Source organism: Onychostruthus taczanowskii, unplaced genomic scaffold (assembly GCF_017590055.1).
Source record: "Onychostruthus taczanowskii isolate IOZ18803 unplaced genomic scaffold, ASM1759005v1 scaffold17, whole genome shotgun sequence".
In the NCBI taxonomy this organism is placed as follows: Eukaryota; Metazoa; Chordata; class Aves; order Passeriformes; family Passeridae; genus Onychostruthus; species Onychostruthus taczanowskii.
Window position 1 is genome coordinate 8892675 of NW_024498906.1, and position 15804 is coordinate 8908478.

General features: G+C 61.4%; 2 protein-coding genes across 8 annotated transcripts in view; both read right to left on the reverse strand.

Moving 5' to 3' along the window:
* The window catches only part of BCOR (BCL6 corepressor), a 59754-nt gene extending 52319 nt beyond the window's left edge, over positions 1 to 7435 (reverse strand). For 4 of the 7 annotated variants that reach the window (XM_041399789.1, XM_041399791.1, XM_041399790.1 and 1 more), the window contains exon 1: positions 6778 to 7420. The gene's annotated coding sequence lies outside the window, so the exon portion shown is untranslated. Of the gene's footprint in view, positions 1 to 6777 lie in introns of all 7 variants that reach the window. The other 3 variants (XM_041399785.1, XM_041399786.1, XM_041399792.1) reach the window with 3 other exon arrangements.
* A 3509-nt stretch (positions 7436 to 10944) lies between these two features.
* Positions 10945 to 14306, reverse strand: LOC121333414 (collagen alpha-1(I) chain-like). Its single transcript, XM_041399705.1, has 3 exons — positions 14245 to 14306; positions 13089 to 13919; positions 10945 to 12166 (listed from the first exon to the last, which is right to left on the reverse strand). Exons 1-3 carry the CDS (start codon positions 14304 to 14306, stop codon positions 11983 to 11985), a joined length of 1077 nt encoding a protein of 358 aa, XP_041255639.1. The 3' UTR covers positions 10945 to 11982.
* Positions 14307 to 15804: the final 1498 nt, after the last annotated feature.

The window sequence follows — 15804 nt, forward strand, 5'->3', positions numbered from 1 at the left end:
AGCCCATCCCTTCTTGTGCCATTAACAAGTTCTCTGTGAATTTCAAGGAGAGATGAGAATACGCCCCTCCAGCTTTGATTTCACTTCTCTGTCCCTACCTGTCACCATACACAAATGCCATACTCAAACCATGACTAAACCAGCCCCACAAAGCTCTCTCACCCCTCCAGGAGACTCCCAGATGCAATGCCACCCCCCCGCAGGGGAAGACAGGGGAAACACAGCGGTGGGTGAGGGACAGGCACCTGTTCACACAGGGACAAGGACACCCATCAGGCTGCCCCAAGCATGCAGTCTGCTCTCTGTGCAAGTGCAGGTGTACTTCCCTCTGCTATCAACTGTGCCAAGTGCCAGCTACTCCAATACTCCCGTGAATGTGGAATTCTCACTTTTGTAACTGAGGATACAGGCCCAAATGTTTTGTAATATGCAAATACTGAAAGGCGTACAAGGCCCCCAGGTGAGGTATCAGGGTAAGACTGCTCCAGCTGAAAACGAAAAGCAAACCACGCTCTGAGTAAGAATGAGCTGGCAGACTGCAACCCACCGTGGGCCGTCTAAAGGTGCTCGGGGAAGGAGCCCACCACAGCACCAAGCCACTGCAGCTCCTGGATGTGGGAGATGACTCCAAGGGCAGCAGGAGCCACGGAAAGAAGAGCACCAAGGCTGGGAGCACTCTCAGCCCTCCTGGCCAAGGAGCAGGCAGAGGAAGCACAATGACAGGCTTGCCTGATCTGCTCGGCCACTGAGCACAGCCCGGAGCCTCCCCTTTCCCCTGAGCTCCTCTGAACACACTCAGCTCTTTATACGAGCTGTTCCCAGCGTGGCTGGTGGATTCTGCGCTTTCCACTTTAATTGTCTTATCCAAATAAAGCTTTGTTTTCCTTAGCACGACAATCCCAACATTCAGACCGAGATTTTCATTGGACAGAGGAGATATTTTATTCTCTGATTGTTTAGGGAGCCAGGGCTTACACGGAACAGCCCCGGCTTGTATGCCTCCACTCACAATGGGTGCTTTGCAGCCCCTTGTCCCATCATGTAGATTCATTTTACAGAGTTATCAGGGTGAGAATCATGTTTCTCTCAATTTCATAGCTTTCCAAGTCTATCCTAGACTTTAACAAGTCTTTTAGTTTGCACCTAGACAATAAATTTAATTTAGCTTCCGGTCTTTAATTTTAGCAGGTCTTCTTTTTGCATGCAAATCAATATGGCAATTACCATCTAAAAGCTCACCCAGCCCTAGGTCAATGTAAATTGATCATTGTCCGCCTTCTACAAAATAACACCGGGAGTCTGTGGTGCATAATGAGATTATACTGGAAACTGTCTTTCAGATCACAAATTATATTTCATGCTGTCAGGATCTTCTCCAAGAGGACTTCCTTGCATGTTTAATCACATGGCACCGAATCCATCAGCTCATGAGGTAGTTTTGGGGTGCAAAGAGTGAAGGAAGAGTCCCAAATAATTCAGACAACAATTCTGGAAAACAGGCAGGCAGGTACAGAGGGATGCTCTCACCCACTAACTTTTCCAGCAATGGAAGAGAGGAGAGGAAAAAAAATCTCCCCTCAGCCAAGAACTGCTGTCCAGCAAACAAGGAAAAATGAATTCCCTGCTGGAAAGCAGCAGAACTTTCCTAAAGCCACATTTGCAAGGAGTTCTTGGCCTCCTCCTTTCCGTCCCCACCTCGTTCTGCTGGAGCGCTGGAGAAACCCGGGGAAGGATGCACTCTCCTGGCAGAGACCGCCCTGCCCGCCGCAGCCCGGGGACCGGAGCAGGTCAGGTCAGAGGGAAAGGTCGCTCCGGAGCAGCGACTGCTGTAAGCCGGTTCCCTGAAAGGCCAGAGGATTAACGGGATCTGCTCACAGGCAGGGGAACTCCCCCTGCCTGCAGCCCGGGCCCCGGCGCTCCCTCCGGCACGCACACGCCATGCAGCCAGCGAGCGCTGCTCGGCGCATCTGAGAGGGCTGAGCCCGGCTCTCCGTGCCACTGTCCAGGTTACTGCAAAGCCAAGAAAGAAGGGAGCAGGCCCGCTCTAGCCATCAAGTATTTCTAAAGCAACACCAGCCTAAGGAGGAAGTATTAAACTCGGCTTCATGCTGCTTTAAGCCCACACTAAAATGTGATGTATTGCAGTGTTCGGGGGAAAGACAGCGCATCGCACATCACCTGTGCATCCCAACTACGCTGCAGGGTCCCAGCAAGAGCACAGACCTCTGTCGAGGCATGCAGAAATCCGAGATCACTTGTCCTCCACACTAAGCACTGAATTACTCCAAGCCATATTTAATCTGAGGGCAACGTGGCTGCTTAGCTACGGCCTGAACTGCAGCAGGCCTTCTGCCTGTCTTTGCAGGGGCCACTCATCGGTCAGAGTTGAGAGACCTTGTAAACGACAGCCACACATTGCCAAAACTACTCTGGTATGTGCAGCACTCATTATTTTGGGCCGTGGTGACCTGGGACCATTTTCTCCACAAACGGAGACATAAAAACATGTCAACAACTTTGTGCACTCTCGCAACTGCACAGATCCAGAAAGTTTGCTTTGCATGGACTGTACAGGCACCCCTGCAGCTCAGTCACTGTTAGGGGACCTTGGCTTCCTCATCAATCTTCAAAAAAGTGTATTATCATGGGGTGAAGGAAGAGGAGGGAAGAGGGATGACAATTTTGAACTGCCTGAGAAACTACAGCTCTTGGCACATTCTGGTAAAGGCAAATACAGCGTGTGACACGGAGCCTGGATTGTCCACCAGCACAGGAATAAAGCCAAGGCACCAGTATTGTTTCAAGACCCAGTCCATATTTGGGCATTCAGCTCACACATCCCAAGTATTGCTTTAAATATTAGAGACATTCGCCAATGTGGTTCATAATGCACCCAAATGGGAGAAGTCATTTCTGTTCGCTCTCAGATTACTGGCTTGGTCTTGGTGGTGCGGGGGTTTTTTGTGGGGGGAGAAGAGAGGGAAACCCTGCTGAGTCTGTTTGCACTGGTCTGTATTAGATATGCAACAAATCTGCCATTTCCGGCGCTGCTTCTATCTAATTAGAGATGTATTTAGATGTGACGTGTAAATAAGCGCTGAGCTGCCTGCTGCCCTGGCTGCGTGGACTGCTCGGGAGCATTTCCAATAAGGCTGTAGCGCCCGGAACCAGGGCTCAGACAAAGAGGGATGGGAATGGTCTGCGCTGCAGGCGAATCCAACAAAACCAGCTTTTATCTATCGCTCTAAAGCCTTAACTGCTTTTAATCTGTACCGCCCAGGCTTGCACGCCAGGATCGCATCTCATCCACCGAGGACGTCTCAAGCACAAAAGGAAGCACACACGCTCGGAGGAGCAGCGAACAACCCCCGACCCACCCGAGCTGCAAGGCAGACCCCGCTCTCCACCTGCCCTTGCGTTCCACGAGGTGTGTTCGCTCCCGTGGGCTCCCAAACACCCCGAGGCAGGTACGCCCGGCTCGTCCTGCACAGACACGAGCCGAGGGCTGCCCCACGCTCTGAGCACAGATGTGGCCCCGTGGGGCGAAGGGCGCCGAGCTGCTGGGGGAGAAGTTGACGGAACCCGAAGGCGGCCACGGAAACTCGCTCCCTGCGCGGGCCGGGAACCTCCATCTCGGGATTTCCACTGCGGCCCGCGGGAAGAGGGGGGGCAGGGCAGGGCTACGAGGGGCGGAGAGCCCCGGGGACACCCCGACACCCCCGAGCCCGAGGGGCTGCGGCGGCTGCCCCGGCCCTGTGGCTGGCCTGACTCCGGCTCCAAGAGCTCCTCGGAGTTTCCAGAGAGGAAACTCCTGGGAACGAAATCATCTGGCACTCGCCTCGTGAACTCTTTTCCTGTTGTGGGAAACATCTCGTATAAAGCCATTAGATGGACGGGGCAGTGCCGGGGCCCGGAGGCGCGCTACCCCGTCGCCCCCCCCCGCTCCAACATCATCCCTACGATCGCTGCTGCGCTGCCGCATCTTTCCAGACCGGGATAGCCAGCCCCGATCCGCTCTGGCGTGAAGGGTTAACAACCATCACCACCAACACAAAAAAAAAAAAAAAAAAAGGAAGAAAAGAGGGAGGGAAAAAAAGAAAAAATATCGCGGTGACCTTTTCCGTCTCCCCCACTCTCCCTTTCAGGCTCCGGTTCCTGAGCTCGCAGGGAGCCTGAGCGGCTGTCTAGACCGATCTATCACAGACGGACAAACAATACCAGGAGAAGCCCCTGCCCGGTCCCTCAGCCTCCGCCACTCACCTTAGAAATGGCGAAGAACAGAAAAGTGACCGCGATACAATCCTCCCCGGTATATTTATAGCCTTCCACACAGCCCACCTTCATGCCTGACAAATGAGATTTTGTCTGCTCTCGCAACGTACGCTCCAATAAACACACACACTTTTTTCTTTTTTTTCTTTTTTTTTTTTTTTTTTTGGGGGGTTTTTTTGTTTTTGGTAACATTCCGGGCTCGTCCCTCCGATCTCGGGGGGGGCGAGGGCCCACCACGCCCGTGCAGGTTTGATAGCAGGGGCAGGAGGGACTGGGGGGAGCACTAGGGGTCCCGGTCACTCGTCCATATGCAACCTCCCATCCTGGAAGCTTCAATATCCGTATTCATCACGCCCCTTCGCACCCGGCCCCCCTCACCCGAAGTACTCCCCGGGCCCTGCCAGCCCTCCAGGTTGCGTATTAAAGAGGTATACGGGGCGAGGAGCCGGAGGTCCAACGCTGCAAAAGGCTGGGGAATAACTAATGAGCTGTGCAGCCCATTGATCCGGTGCATACTTCCTAATTAACTCTGAGTCACCTATTTGTGACAGCAATTCAAAGAACTGCACCAGGGATAAACTGCAACCCCGGCGCGCGAAGGCAACCCGGCGGGGGGGGCGCTGGGGGAGGAGGAATTTGCTCCTAATCCTCCTAAAAGCAATTAGGGTGAGCGCTGCGCTGGCTACCTCTCGGGAAGGGAAAAAAAAAAAAAAAAAAAAGGAAAAATAAAAAAACCACCCAGCGGCTCCAACAGCAGAACCGAAAGGAAATGAATCGGTGTGTCGCAAGGGCGACAGCACCGGGCTCCAGACAGACAGGCAAGCCTCAGCACCTCGGGGACGAAAGTCGGCGAGAGCGGCGGCCGGAGGCAGCGGAACGCCGGTCTCGGCGGGCAGCGGCGCGCACGGAGCTGCGGGAGGAGCGCGGGCGGCGGTGACCCGGGAGCGGCGGAGTCACCGGCGGGGGGTGCGGGCGCTGCCCGGGGCACCCAGACCCCGCACCGCCCGCCCGCTCTCGCCCCCAGCTTTGTTCCCAAGTGGCTCTGGCGGGGCATTGCTCTTCCCGGCCGCCCCCCGCGGTAGGGCCACGGGGAGGGGGCGGGGAAAAAAAAAAAAAAAAGTTAATAGAAACCTTTGGAAAATCCGGGCTTGGCTACGTGGTGCGGGTTGGGCTCCCCCCGCCCCCCCCCCTTTTTAATGCAAACACGAATACAAAAGCTGCGGGCTCTAAAGAGCAGATGAAAGCAATGAACGGAGTTTCTGGAAAAGATTCATTAGTGGGAATTAATGCTGCGAGGAGCTCCGAGGCGATACCATTAAAGTCAGTCCCCACACTTTGTCAGTTTTACACCGCTCGCTATGGTCGGGGCCTTTTTTTTTTTCTTGTTGGGGTAAATGGGGGAGGTGCTCTTCGCCTTCCTCTCGCCCCCTCTGCGATCGCCAAACCCAGGATCCGACAGACATCGCGGAAATGAGAGGGAGGGAGGGAGGAAGGAGGAAGGGGAAAGAAAAAAAAAAAAAACAAAAACCAACAAACAAACCACCCACCGTACACACATCGAGAAAGAAAGAGGAACGTGAACGCTCCGCAGCCCTCGCCCCCGGACTCGCTCCGCGAACATCAAATGCATGCCTCATATGCTGCGCAGAGCCGCCCCACTTGGCCCTGCCTTCACAAAGCAGCCTCCGCTGCCTCCCCGCCTGGCCGTCCCCCTCCGGCTGCCCCATTGATGGCAAGCCCCGAGCCTCCCTCTGGCTCGCTCTCCCAACTCCAAACTACATTTTCGGGCTGACTAAACTTCCGTGTCACGCCGGACTTCACGCCAGCACAGCTCCGCGCACGGGAAAGCCCCGGGCCGCCCTGTCCCACGTGCGCCGCGGCGACCGCCCCGCCGGGGCGGAGGGACAGGGGGGAGCAGCGCCTCGGGCTCTCCCGGCGGGGAGAAGGCAGCCGGCAGCGGGCTCTGCCCGCCGCTCACCTGCCCGCGGCCGCCGGACCGCGCGTTGCTCGGGGCGGGGAGCGCGGAGCCCGGCCCGCCCGGCGCGGGAGCTCTCCCCGCTCCGCGAGCCGGCAGCGCCGCTCCTTGCCCGCCCCGTCCCACGGGAGCCCCCGTAACGCCGCTGCTCCGGCGCCTTCCCAATCACAAAGTGCGAGACGACGGGAACACCGCCACCACTCCCCACACGGGCGCACCGGAGCCGACAACGCGATCGGGTGCTTCCCGGTGCCTCCGCTGCCCCAAACAGGCATCTTCACAAGCAACTACCTCCAAACTTCCCCTCCGACACCGCAGCCCCGGAGGCGCTCCCCTAGACCCTCCTGCCCCCGCCGCCGCCTCCCCGCCACTCCCGCCCCAGCCCCGCTGCCCCGCACCGTAACTTTCCGCCACGCCGCCGCTCTGCCTTTCCCGCGGCCGGCCGCGGGGAGCCCCGCAACCGCCCCGTCACCGCGGGACTCGGCGGCGGCGCTTCCGCACGGGAGCTGTTCGCGGAGCCCAACACTGACCTTCCTGCCGCGCCGCGGGGCCGTGGCGTGCGCGGTCCGAGACGCGGGTCCCCACACCGTCGGCTGGCCCTGCTGCTCTCCCTGAAGGGCAGCCCCGTCGGGGGTGGGAAGAAGAGGCGAGAAAAGTTTCACGATCCGACTCCCCCTCTCCGTGGGTGCGTGTGCCGCGGCTTGCCCCAGCGCGGGCAGGTCGGGGAAGGGGCGCGGAAAGACCAGGGAGCTGCGGGGCGCGGGGAGCGGGAGCGTGGCCGCCCTCTGCGCCGACGGGGCAGGTGCCCGCGGGAAGGGCTTTGCTCCTCGGCTCGACTGGGCTCAGCAGCGGGAGTGGGAGCGGCAGCCCGCGATGCTCATTCCGGCTGCCGGCTCTGGTTTGGCAGCGCCATGTTGCTGGCTTGCTCCGGGCGAAGTTCCTGCGCTGGCGAGCGCGGCGCTCCCCACATCTCGCCCGCGCCGCCGTCTCCCGTGCCCTGGCCGCCGCGGCTTTGTGTGTGTGTGGCTGGGGATTTAATTCTCCTCCTCCTCCTCTTCTCCTCCTCTCTCTCTCTCTTTTTCTTCCTCTCCCCCCCCCCTCCCCTCTATAGTCCGCCGGGAAAGCCGCTCTTCCTCACCTTGCCGCTGGGAGACCGGGCTCCGTCTGCTGCACGCTGCGCTCCCCTCGCATCCCCCCTCCCTCTCTCCCTCCTCCTCCTCCTCCTCCTCCTCCTCCAGCCGTCGCCTCCCCTCCCTTCCCCTCCCCCCGGGCAGGCGCTGCACCGAGGGAGCCGCCGCCAGCAGCAGCAGCGGCAGCAGCGCCGCCACCGCTTTTTCCCTCAGCAAGTTTCCCCCTCCCCTGGCTGCGTTTCCCTGCTCAGGCAGGGCTCGCCCGGCCGCTCGCCCGCTCCCCGCCTTGCCCTGACTAATTGATTTGCCCCCCCTCGCCGCGCCGCCAGCCCCTCGCCCCGCTCGCTCCCCCCGGCTGGCACAGGTCGCTGCCAAGCTGCGGCGCCCCGGGGGGGGACTCCGCGCTCCCGCGCTCCCCGGCAGGCAGGAGGGGAAAGCCGCCCCCCCGCCCCGCCGATACTCCCCTCTCTCGCTACCCAGAAGGCCAGTGGAGAACCGCAATTACCATAAAGCTCCGTTCACTCCGCTCCGCCAAGCTGTCAAAACCCCGGCGGCGGCGGCGCTGCCAGACATCGCTGCGAGCCTCCGCGGCCCCTCCGCCGGGCGCTCCCGGCCCCCCCCACCCCGCTTCCCCCGTGATCCCAGCGGCGCCTGGAATACCCCCGGCGATGCAACCCGCGCCCACAGTCACACCCGCCGGCTGCGGGTTTCCCCCGTCGCGCAAAGGCATCCCCGCTCCCCCAGGACCTGCCGAGGGCTCGCAGCCGTCGTAACCCCCCGCAGGGGTCACACCACGAGCGGACCCTTTCGGCCGCAGCCTCTCACACTCGCCGAGGGGGGTGTGTCGCCCCCCGACGCCGGGGCCCCTCTCTGGGTCCCACCCGCCGCCCCCAACTTCGCGTGGTCCGCGGCTCGGCCGCGCTGATTTCCCCGCTTCCCCCCGTCCGCTTCTCCGAGCTCTGAATCGGGATGGGAAAAAAAGCCACTCGTTTGTCAACGTCTGCATTGCGGGGGGCGGGGGGGCCGAGGGGGACCTTATTAAAGCGCGTTTTCGCCTGATCCGGCTTTGGCAGCCCTTAACGCGCTTTTTACCCGGTGTGAGCAGTGTGGCAACCCGGGGTGGTGTCACGACTGAAGCGCCGTTTCCCTCGCTGGCATTTCTAGGGCTGCTTTAAGATTTCTGCCCGGATCGTGGAGCCCTTTAATCTCCGGGTTGGTAGTTATCGGCTGCATCTATTTACTTTGGCAAGGCAACTTTTGGCTCAGCGAGCTCGACTCGTAAATTTCCCGTTCATAACGCCCATCCCCGCTGATACTCCCAGGTTTGGTCTCGCAGAGCCCGCGGCGTGGAAGCTCCCGGGGCGGCCCCGGCCTCAGGGCCAGGCGGGCTCTCGGCCCCTCTGCTCCCCCGCACCTCCCGGCGCCTTCCCGGGGAAGCGGGAGTTCTGCCACCTCAGCGCCGCCGGCGCCGCATCGAGCCCTTCTCGCCGCCGCTCCGTGTGGGAGCGACTGCCAGCCAAACGCCAGGCGATTAACGCGGACAGTTTGCCCCAGGGGGGATTTTTAATCGCTTCGTTCAGGACCCTGCGCGAAAAGGCTGAAGAGACGCTATGAGCTGCAAAAGCTTCCCTCACCGAGGGCGCCGGAGCAGCAAGCAGGGCGATGGGAATTCAACGGCGGAGCAGGACGGCCGGGGCTGCCTGCCTGCTCTGCGCCGCTGCTTAGCTCTGAAGGTGGAAAAATGAGAGTTCTCCGAAGTTGTCCCTGCTAAAGCTCCCACCCTGCCAAATCCAGAAGCGTTTAATAGAGAAGATATACTACGTCTGGGGGGAAAAAAGAAAAAATAAGTGGGGTCGCCCAATGCACGGCAAAAGGACACAGAGTTCAGAGAAAAGCACACACACACCACATATACACACACGCAGCCGGGTCATGGCCAGAGGGTTGGCATTTCATGAAACTGCCATCACGGGCTGTGGAGTTTCACTGTGTCTCTTAAAAAAACTCGCCCGTCTGAAAGCAGAAGTGAAATATCCACAATCTGAAACCCGAAACGGCAGCCGCACCGCTCAGCTTCCTCGCAGGGGAGCTCTGGAAGCCGCCGAGTATGGGGAACGGGCAGCGGTCCCACCGTGCCGGCCGGCGGGGAGCACTGCCCCGAGTAGCAGCCGGGTTTGATCCTGGTGCGGCGGGCCACGCATCTGAAAGGGCTCCCACACGTTTTTTTAATCTCCAATAACAAGCAGAAGGACACCTGGCCTATTACGCTGTAAAGCTATTTTTTATAAAGATGTTTTAGGGCTAGACATTAAAAGTTATTAGATTGAACACACGTGAGTTACAGGCACACAGCTGGAGGGGAGGCCTCTGTTGGATTTTTTTTTTTTCTTTTTCTAGGAAAACCTCATTAAAATTGCTTCTTTCTATATGAAAGCAGAACTAGCGCGTTTCCTGGCGAGGTGGCCGCAGCTTCCCGGCTTCATTGATCTGGGCTTTGTCTCTCCCCACAGGTCTGGATCTGCGGTGCCAGCGGCCCACACTTGCATCACAAAAGTCGCCCCCTTCCCTTCCCCCTGGCTGCGAAGTCCGGATCACAACTGTGTGCCTACAGCGTGGGGCTGGATGCTTGGGGCAGGGGTGGTTGGGGGGGTTTTTTTGTTTATCGCTAATGACTTAAAAGTTATCTCGGGGTAAACTTGCTCCGCTTTTATTTTTAACCGTAAACTTTCTTTGTGAACGCAGCTTCCTTCGTGGCGGGGAGGAACAGACCCACGCTTGTTCGCCTCTGTGCCTTTTTTGTTCCCTGGGTCCCCGAGCTTTGCAGCGGGAGGCTGGCGGCTCCCGGCGAAGACATTGGGGCTTCAGTTCGCTCCTCCCGCGGCCTGCCCCGGCCGGCTGCGCGCCCCGCCGCCTTCCCCAGCGCGGCTCCGGCGGGCACCGCCGAGCTAACCCCGGAAAATTCAAAGCATGCTCTTGCCTTGCGGATTACAGGGCGGCCTCCCCCCCTCCCACACGCCCCGGAGGGAGCTGACCCCCGGGTCAGGCCGCTGCACACTGCTCTCTCCCCGGGAGGGGAGGGGGGCTCCGCTCTGTCGCTGCTGTTGCGGCCGCCGAGAAGCGGGGCGAGGATGCGCTCGCAAAAACGGCTGCTCCGATAATGCTAAGTACTTAACCTCCTCGTAAAGACAAATCCATTGTTAATGGCAGAATAGGCTTCTCGCAGGAGGCTTCCAAGTGGGATGGCTTTACGCCGGCTCTCATTTACCTCCAGCGCCGCCTCTAATTGGAAGCTTCCCCGCGCCCCGGCCCGCGCACCTCAGAAAGTTGAGGGTTAAACCGCAGGAGTGGCGAGGCCGGGCCCTGGCCCTTCCACGGCCCGCTCCCCTGCTCCCCAAACGGCAGCCGGAGCACGCCAGTCCTTCGGGCACGGGAAATCAGACAGAGGGGAGATGGGCGCTGCGAAGGTAAAATGAATTAATGCGAGCGAGGTGCTCAGACAGCCTGGTGATGAGTGCTAGGAAAAGCCTATAAATAACAGATCACTGTCCTAAGCTCTGAATTGCCCTGGTTGAGTGTGTCTTAAATCAGACCTTTATCATTGGTTATTGTAAGGCTGTTTTTAATGGAAGTGTAGAAATCTGAATAACAAAACAAGACAAGCCTCAATTGGCGTTATACAGGGTCTGCAGCGCTTTCAGACCTGACACGGCGTCAGCATATTGTAACACCGCCATGCAAACTCCCCGTGCAATCAAAAGGGTTTTGCATAGCAGAACTACTATAATTTTACTTCGTAGTTCAGGGCTACTCCGTTGACAGGAGATCCGTAATTTTCTTTCCAGAAGAGCCCGAAACGCGCTCGGTTCACGGACTAAGCGCCGCTATCTTTCTTACAAAGGCGAATGACAAATCGCTCCGGTTGCGTTTGCTTCGCTCCGCACCCCTTCCCCGCTCCACGGAACAGCGGAGATGCCCGCGATCGTCCGGTCCCCGTTCGGCGCCCGGAGGGGACAGCCCGGCAGGGACAAGCAGACAAACACTCGCTGTGCTCCATCGGCCTGCCCCCAGCCGGGGAGCTCGGCCTGCCGCGCCGCGGCCGGGGGAAGCTCTCGCCGGGCCCGGGCAGAGCTCAGAGCTCGCAGCGCCGAGCCCACCGGGGTTCGGTGCGCGGCCCGGGCCCCGCTCTGGGGAAGGGGGCCGGCAGCCCAGCTGCAAGAGGAGGGCAGGCTGGCTGCGAGCTGCCCCCTCCACCTCTCCCACTTGCATACCACGGCCATTTTGTCTGCTTGCGGCGCGCCCGTGTGCGTGTCCCCCGCCCCCGCCCTGTCCCCTCGGGCTGCTGCGGGAGCTGCCCCGGGCGCAGGGGCCGGGCCGTGCCGGCGCTGGGGCCGGCGGGGCAGGCGGAGGTGAAAGGCGGGCGGCCCCGGTCGCTCCTGAGAGCGGAGAGATGCAGCCGCTAGGCAAGGCCCTGCAGGGGAGGGGGCGTGCGCCGCACAAGTCTGGAGAGGAGTAAAAATAGCGCCGGCGAGGTTATGGCTCTCCTCGCCTCCCCCCGTCCCAGCGGGGGGCAGCGGTGGGGCTCGGCGGGAGGGCGGCGTGCCGGGCTCAGGGGGCGAACGGGAACGGGAGCCAGACAAAACCCCGGCCCGGCGGAAAGCGACGTGGACGAGGTTGAGCCTTCGCCTTTGAAGGCGATGCGCGGGAGCTGGAGGCTACAACCCCTTTCCGCGGTGGGGGTCCCTGAGCCCCGGGAGGCGCGGACTGCGGCCCGTCCCCGTCCCTCGGCGGCCTGGGGAGGAGCGGTAGCGAGCGGTGACTTGGCGGAGGAACAGAAGCCACCATGCTCCCGAGTTTAAACATAATACGGCGGCCGGGGGAACCGCCATGGTTTGAAGGTGTGTTTGTGCAGACTACAGCTTGTATGTTAATAATTGGATACAGTCGATGAATCACCTCCGTCCTCCTTCTGGTTTTGTTTTTGTGTTGTGTTTTGTTTCGAAGGGGGTGGGGAGAGAAAGCGAGGAGACGGTGGCTCGGCGCTGAATACCAATTCCGAGCCCGGGTTCATAAACACTGGGGTTATTCACTCCGCCCCAGAGGTGACAGCGGAGGCCTCCGCCGCCCTCCGCGCCCGCGCCCCGCGGCGCGGCCCCGGGCTGCCGAGCGGGATTTGCGCCCCGGCTGGAAGCCCGGCAGCGGCGGGTAGCTCGTTGGGGTGCATACATATGAAATGAGAGCCTGCAACATCAAAGCAGCAGCAGAGCGAAGGCAGGGAGGGGCTCTCGGCGCGTACATGTGTGTACCTTTCCAGAGAAAAGCCCCTAATTTTTAAAATCGGACACCCCCCACTCCCGCCCCTTCACTCGCATGGCAGACACGCGGAGAGATTCTTTAGTCCTGTACTTAACACTTCACAGTGTTTTTAGCAATTAAGGCGAGAGGGGGGTGGGTATAAAGATAAGCCACTTTTTCGCCCTGCAAGTGTGAAAGATAAGATAACAGTAAGCTGGGGCAAAACGTCTGCTTACAACCTCCCCCCAGCGATTCTGATCGGTCACCTCTTATCTCGGAAAATGTTCATTTCGAAAACAGCTTCAAAAATCCAAGGGAAAATAAAAGTATTTTCCGTTCACAAGTGCCATTTAAAACCCCGTCCTCACTTCATCTCTCTACAACGCCGCTCCCCCGCGCCCCCCCCGCCATCACGGTACCCAAACAAGGGCAGCAGCCGCTCCATGGAGCGCCTCTCGGAAGCCAAATCACGCAGGTAATCAGAGGACCGAAACCTGTCAGGCGCCGAGATTAGTGGCTCCCCGCCGCTCCTCGGCCCTGCCCGCTCGCCGTCCCCGTCGCAGGCGGGGGACCGGCCCCTCGCTGCCGGTAGAGCGGGCAGAGATCTGCGCTGGAAAAGCCCCACGGGCTGCGGGGCTGAGGCAAAGCGAGAGCCGGGCTGCCTTGCCCGCAGCACCCCCGACGGCGACACTCCCGCAGCGCGGCCTGTCCCCAGCCGAGCTGCAGGATCCGCTGTGGGCGGGCCGTGCTCGGCGTCGAGCCGGTTCTGACTCCGAGCCTCTCGGCCGCCCCCGCGCCCCGCTGCCCGGCAGGCACAGACGGAGGCCGTGTGCGGGCAGGGTGCCGGTGCACACGGCGGGGCCCTGCCCTCTGCGGCACCGGGCAGGGCCCCGCCGCGCCCGCCCCGAGGCCCGCGGGAGGATGCGGGCGCTGTTCCGCCCCGGCCCGGCGCGCCTGCCACGGCCGCGGCCGGGGTTACGCGCTGCTTCCCAGTTCCCGAGGGCCTCTCCCTGGGCCCGGAGTTTCCCCCTCCCGTCCTTGAGCCGTCGCCACTTGCGATAAATCGAGATGTCCCGGCCCCTTCCCGAGGGCAATGAGCGGCAGCTCCGCATCCTCGCTGCCCTGGGAAACCTCCACGCGAGGCAGCGAGGTGTGTCTGGAGTGGGAGTGCGTGCGTCCCCTTGTCCCCCGGCAAAGACAAATCGAGGGCACCGCACGGGAAACGTGATAGCAGCGACCCCGCGCTGCCCCTACGTGCTTAGGGCCGGAGCGGAGCAGGGGTGGCTCGGCGGAGAGCCAAGACGGTGGGGGGGCTTCCCCAGGCTCGCCACACCCCCGATCTCCTCCTGCCCCCGTTCTCAGAAACCCGTCGGTGCCGTGCTCTCGAAGTGAGTGGGTCAGCAGCTGATGACAAGGGGAAAAAAGAAGAGAGCGAGAGAGCGAGCGAGCGAAAAAAAACTCCCTCCCAAACCCTAGCCTGGCGCGATTACTCATCCCCAGAGTTCCCCTAAGTCAGAGAAACTTGGCGAAGTCCCAAGGCCGAGCCGTTAACACGGTCTGAGGCTCCCCGGGCACCTTCTGCCGCCGGGCCGGGGCCGAGGGGGCCGGGGCTGAGGGGGCCGGGAGGCCAAGGCCATCGGGGAATGCGCGTCCCCATCCTCGGCGCTATTCGCGCTCGAGTTATTGTGGAGCGTTTTATCTTCACAGTCACATCGGCAGCTAACGAAGCTCGGCGGCTGCAGCCCACACGACTTTGGTTCTCTGCATTTATCCTTCAATAAAAGCCGATTCCTTTATTAGAAACAGGAGACGTGTCTCCTACCGCCCCTATCAAATCCCAACTGGCAAGGCGCAGCCGACACCTCCCCCTCAGCCCCCCCTGCCCGAGAGAGGCAGGCGACACCACCCCATGGCCCACGTCCCCTTCCCGCCGGACCCCCCACCGCGAGCATCCCGCACTCCCCCGCTTCAGTCCCCCCCGCCAGGAACACGGGCAGCCCTCGTCCCCTTCCAGCGGGGCGGCCAACGCCCCCTCCCCGTGATCCCTCCCGAGCAGGAGCAGCCGAGGCCAGCCGGCCCCTCCCGCCCCAAACAGCCCGCGCCGGCACGGGCAGCCGCCACCCCTCCCCTGCCAAATCAATCGCCCCCACTAGGCGCACCCACACGACTTTCGTTCCCCTGCATTTATCGTTCAATAAAAGTCGTTTCCTTTATTAGAAACAGAGGAGACGCTTCTCCCTCCCACCGCCCTCACCTCATGCCCCCTCCGCGGGCGCAGCCGGCGGCCCCCCTACCACGTCGCCCCCCGCCGAGCGCGGACCGCCCCACCCCCCCTCTCAGCACCCCCTCCACCGGGCTCAGCCCCCCTCCCCTTTCCTCTCAAATCCCCCATCGCTAGGCGCAGCCAACCACCCCCCCGCCCGCCCGCCTTTCCCCAGGCGCAGCCAACGACCCATCAAATCCCCTGGCCAGGCACGGCTCGGCCCCCGCCCGCCTCGCAGCCCCCCCGGGCACCGAGCAGGTCTGCGCGGCGGATGCTTGTGTGCGACTCCGATTGGAGCTGACGCTCCACCGCTACCGGGCGGGGAATGTTTCCCCGGGCGCCGCCGGGAGAGCCGGTGCTCGGAGGATGCCAGCCCGCTTTGCCGTGCCGTGCCGTGCCCCGCCGTGCTGTGCCGTGCCCCTCCTCCGCGGCGCGGAGCGCCCAGCGGAGATCTCCCCGCTGAGGAGGGGCCGGGAGGGAGCGCACTCTGTATCGCATTAAATTAATCGCTCGGCTCCGGAGGAGGCAGGTGATTCTGCCAAACACAATGAGGGGTTTGAGCGCTGCGGAATAAAGCGCTGTTCATGGGGCCGTGGGCGGCGGTGCCCAGCTCCACCGCGGGATCGCGGGCTCCCGGGCGATCTCGGCGCTGCTCCCCGCCGCCGGCCCCAGAGCGGGGAGCTCCGGCTCGGCGCACCCCACCCTCCCCCTCGGGATGGATAAAGGGAGGGCGTGGGGGGGAAACGAGCAGCCGCCCTAGCAGGGGGGAGCAGCAGCCCCTGGGGACGGGAAACGGGGGATAGAGGGGATTGTAGCCAGCTTTCCCCACACCCCCCCCCCAGCCCCCGCTGTGCGTCCCATCGGGGGCGGCC

Bases quoted from the DNA above. Each gene is read 5' to 3' on its own strand.
- LOC121333414 (XM_041399705.1), bottom strand. From the start codon at position 14,306: ATGGCCTTGGCCTCCCGGCCCCCTCAGCCCCGGCCCCCTCGGCCCCGG. The intron at 13,920-14,244 runs GTGCCCGGGGAG...CTAAGCACGTAG, and splicing joins CCCCGGCCCGGCGGCAGAAG to GGGCAGCGCGGGGTCGCTGC. The intron at 12,167-13,088 runs GTACCGTGATGG...GCTCCTCCCCAG, and splicing joins CGGCTGCTGCCCTTGTTTGG to GCCGCCGAGGGACGGGGACG.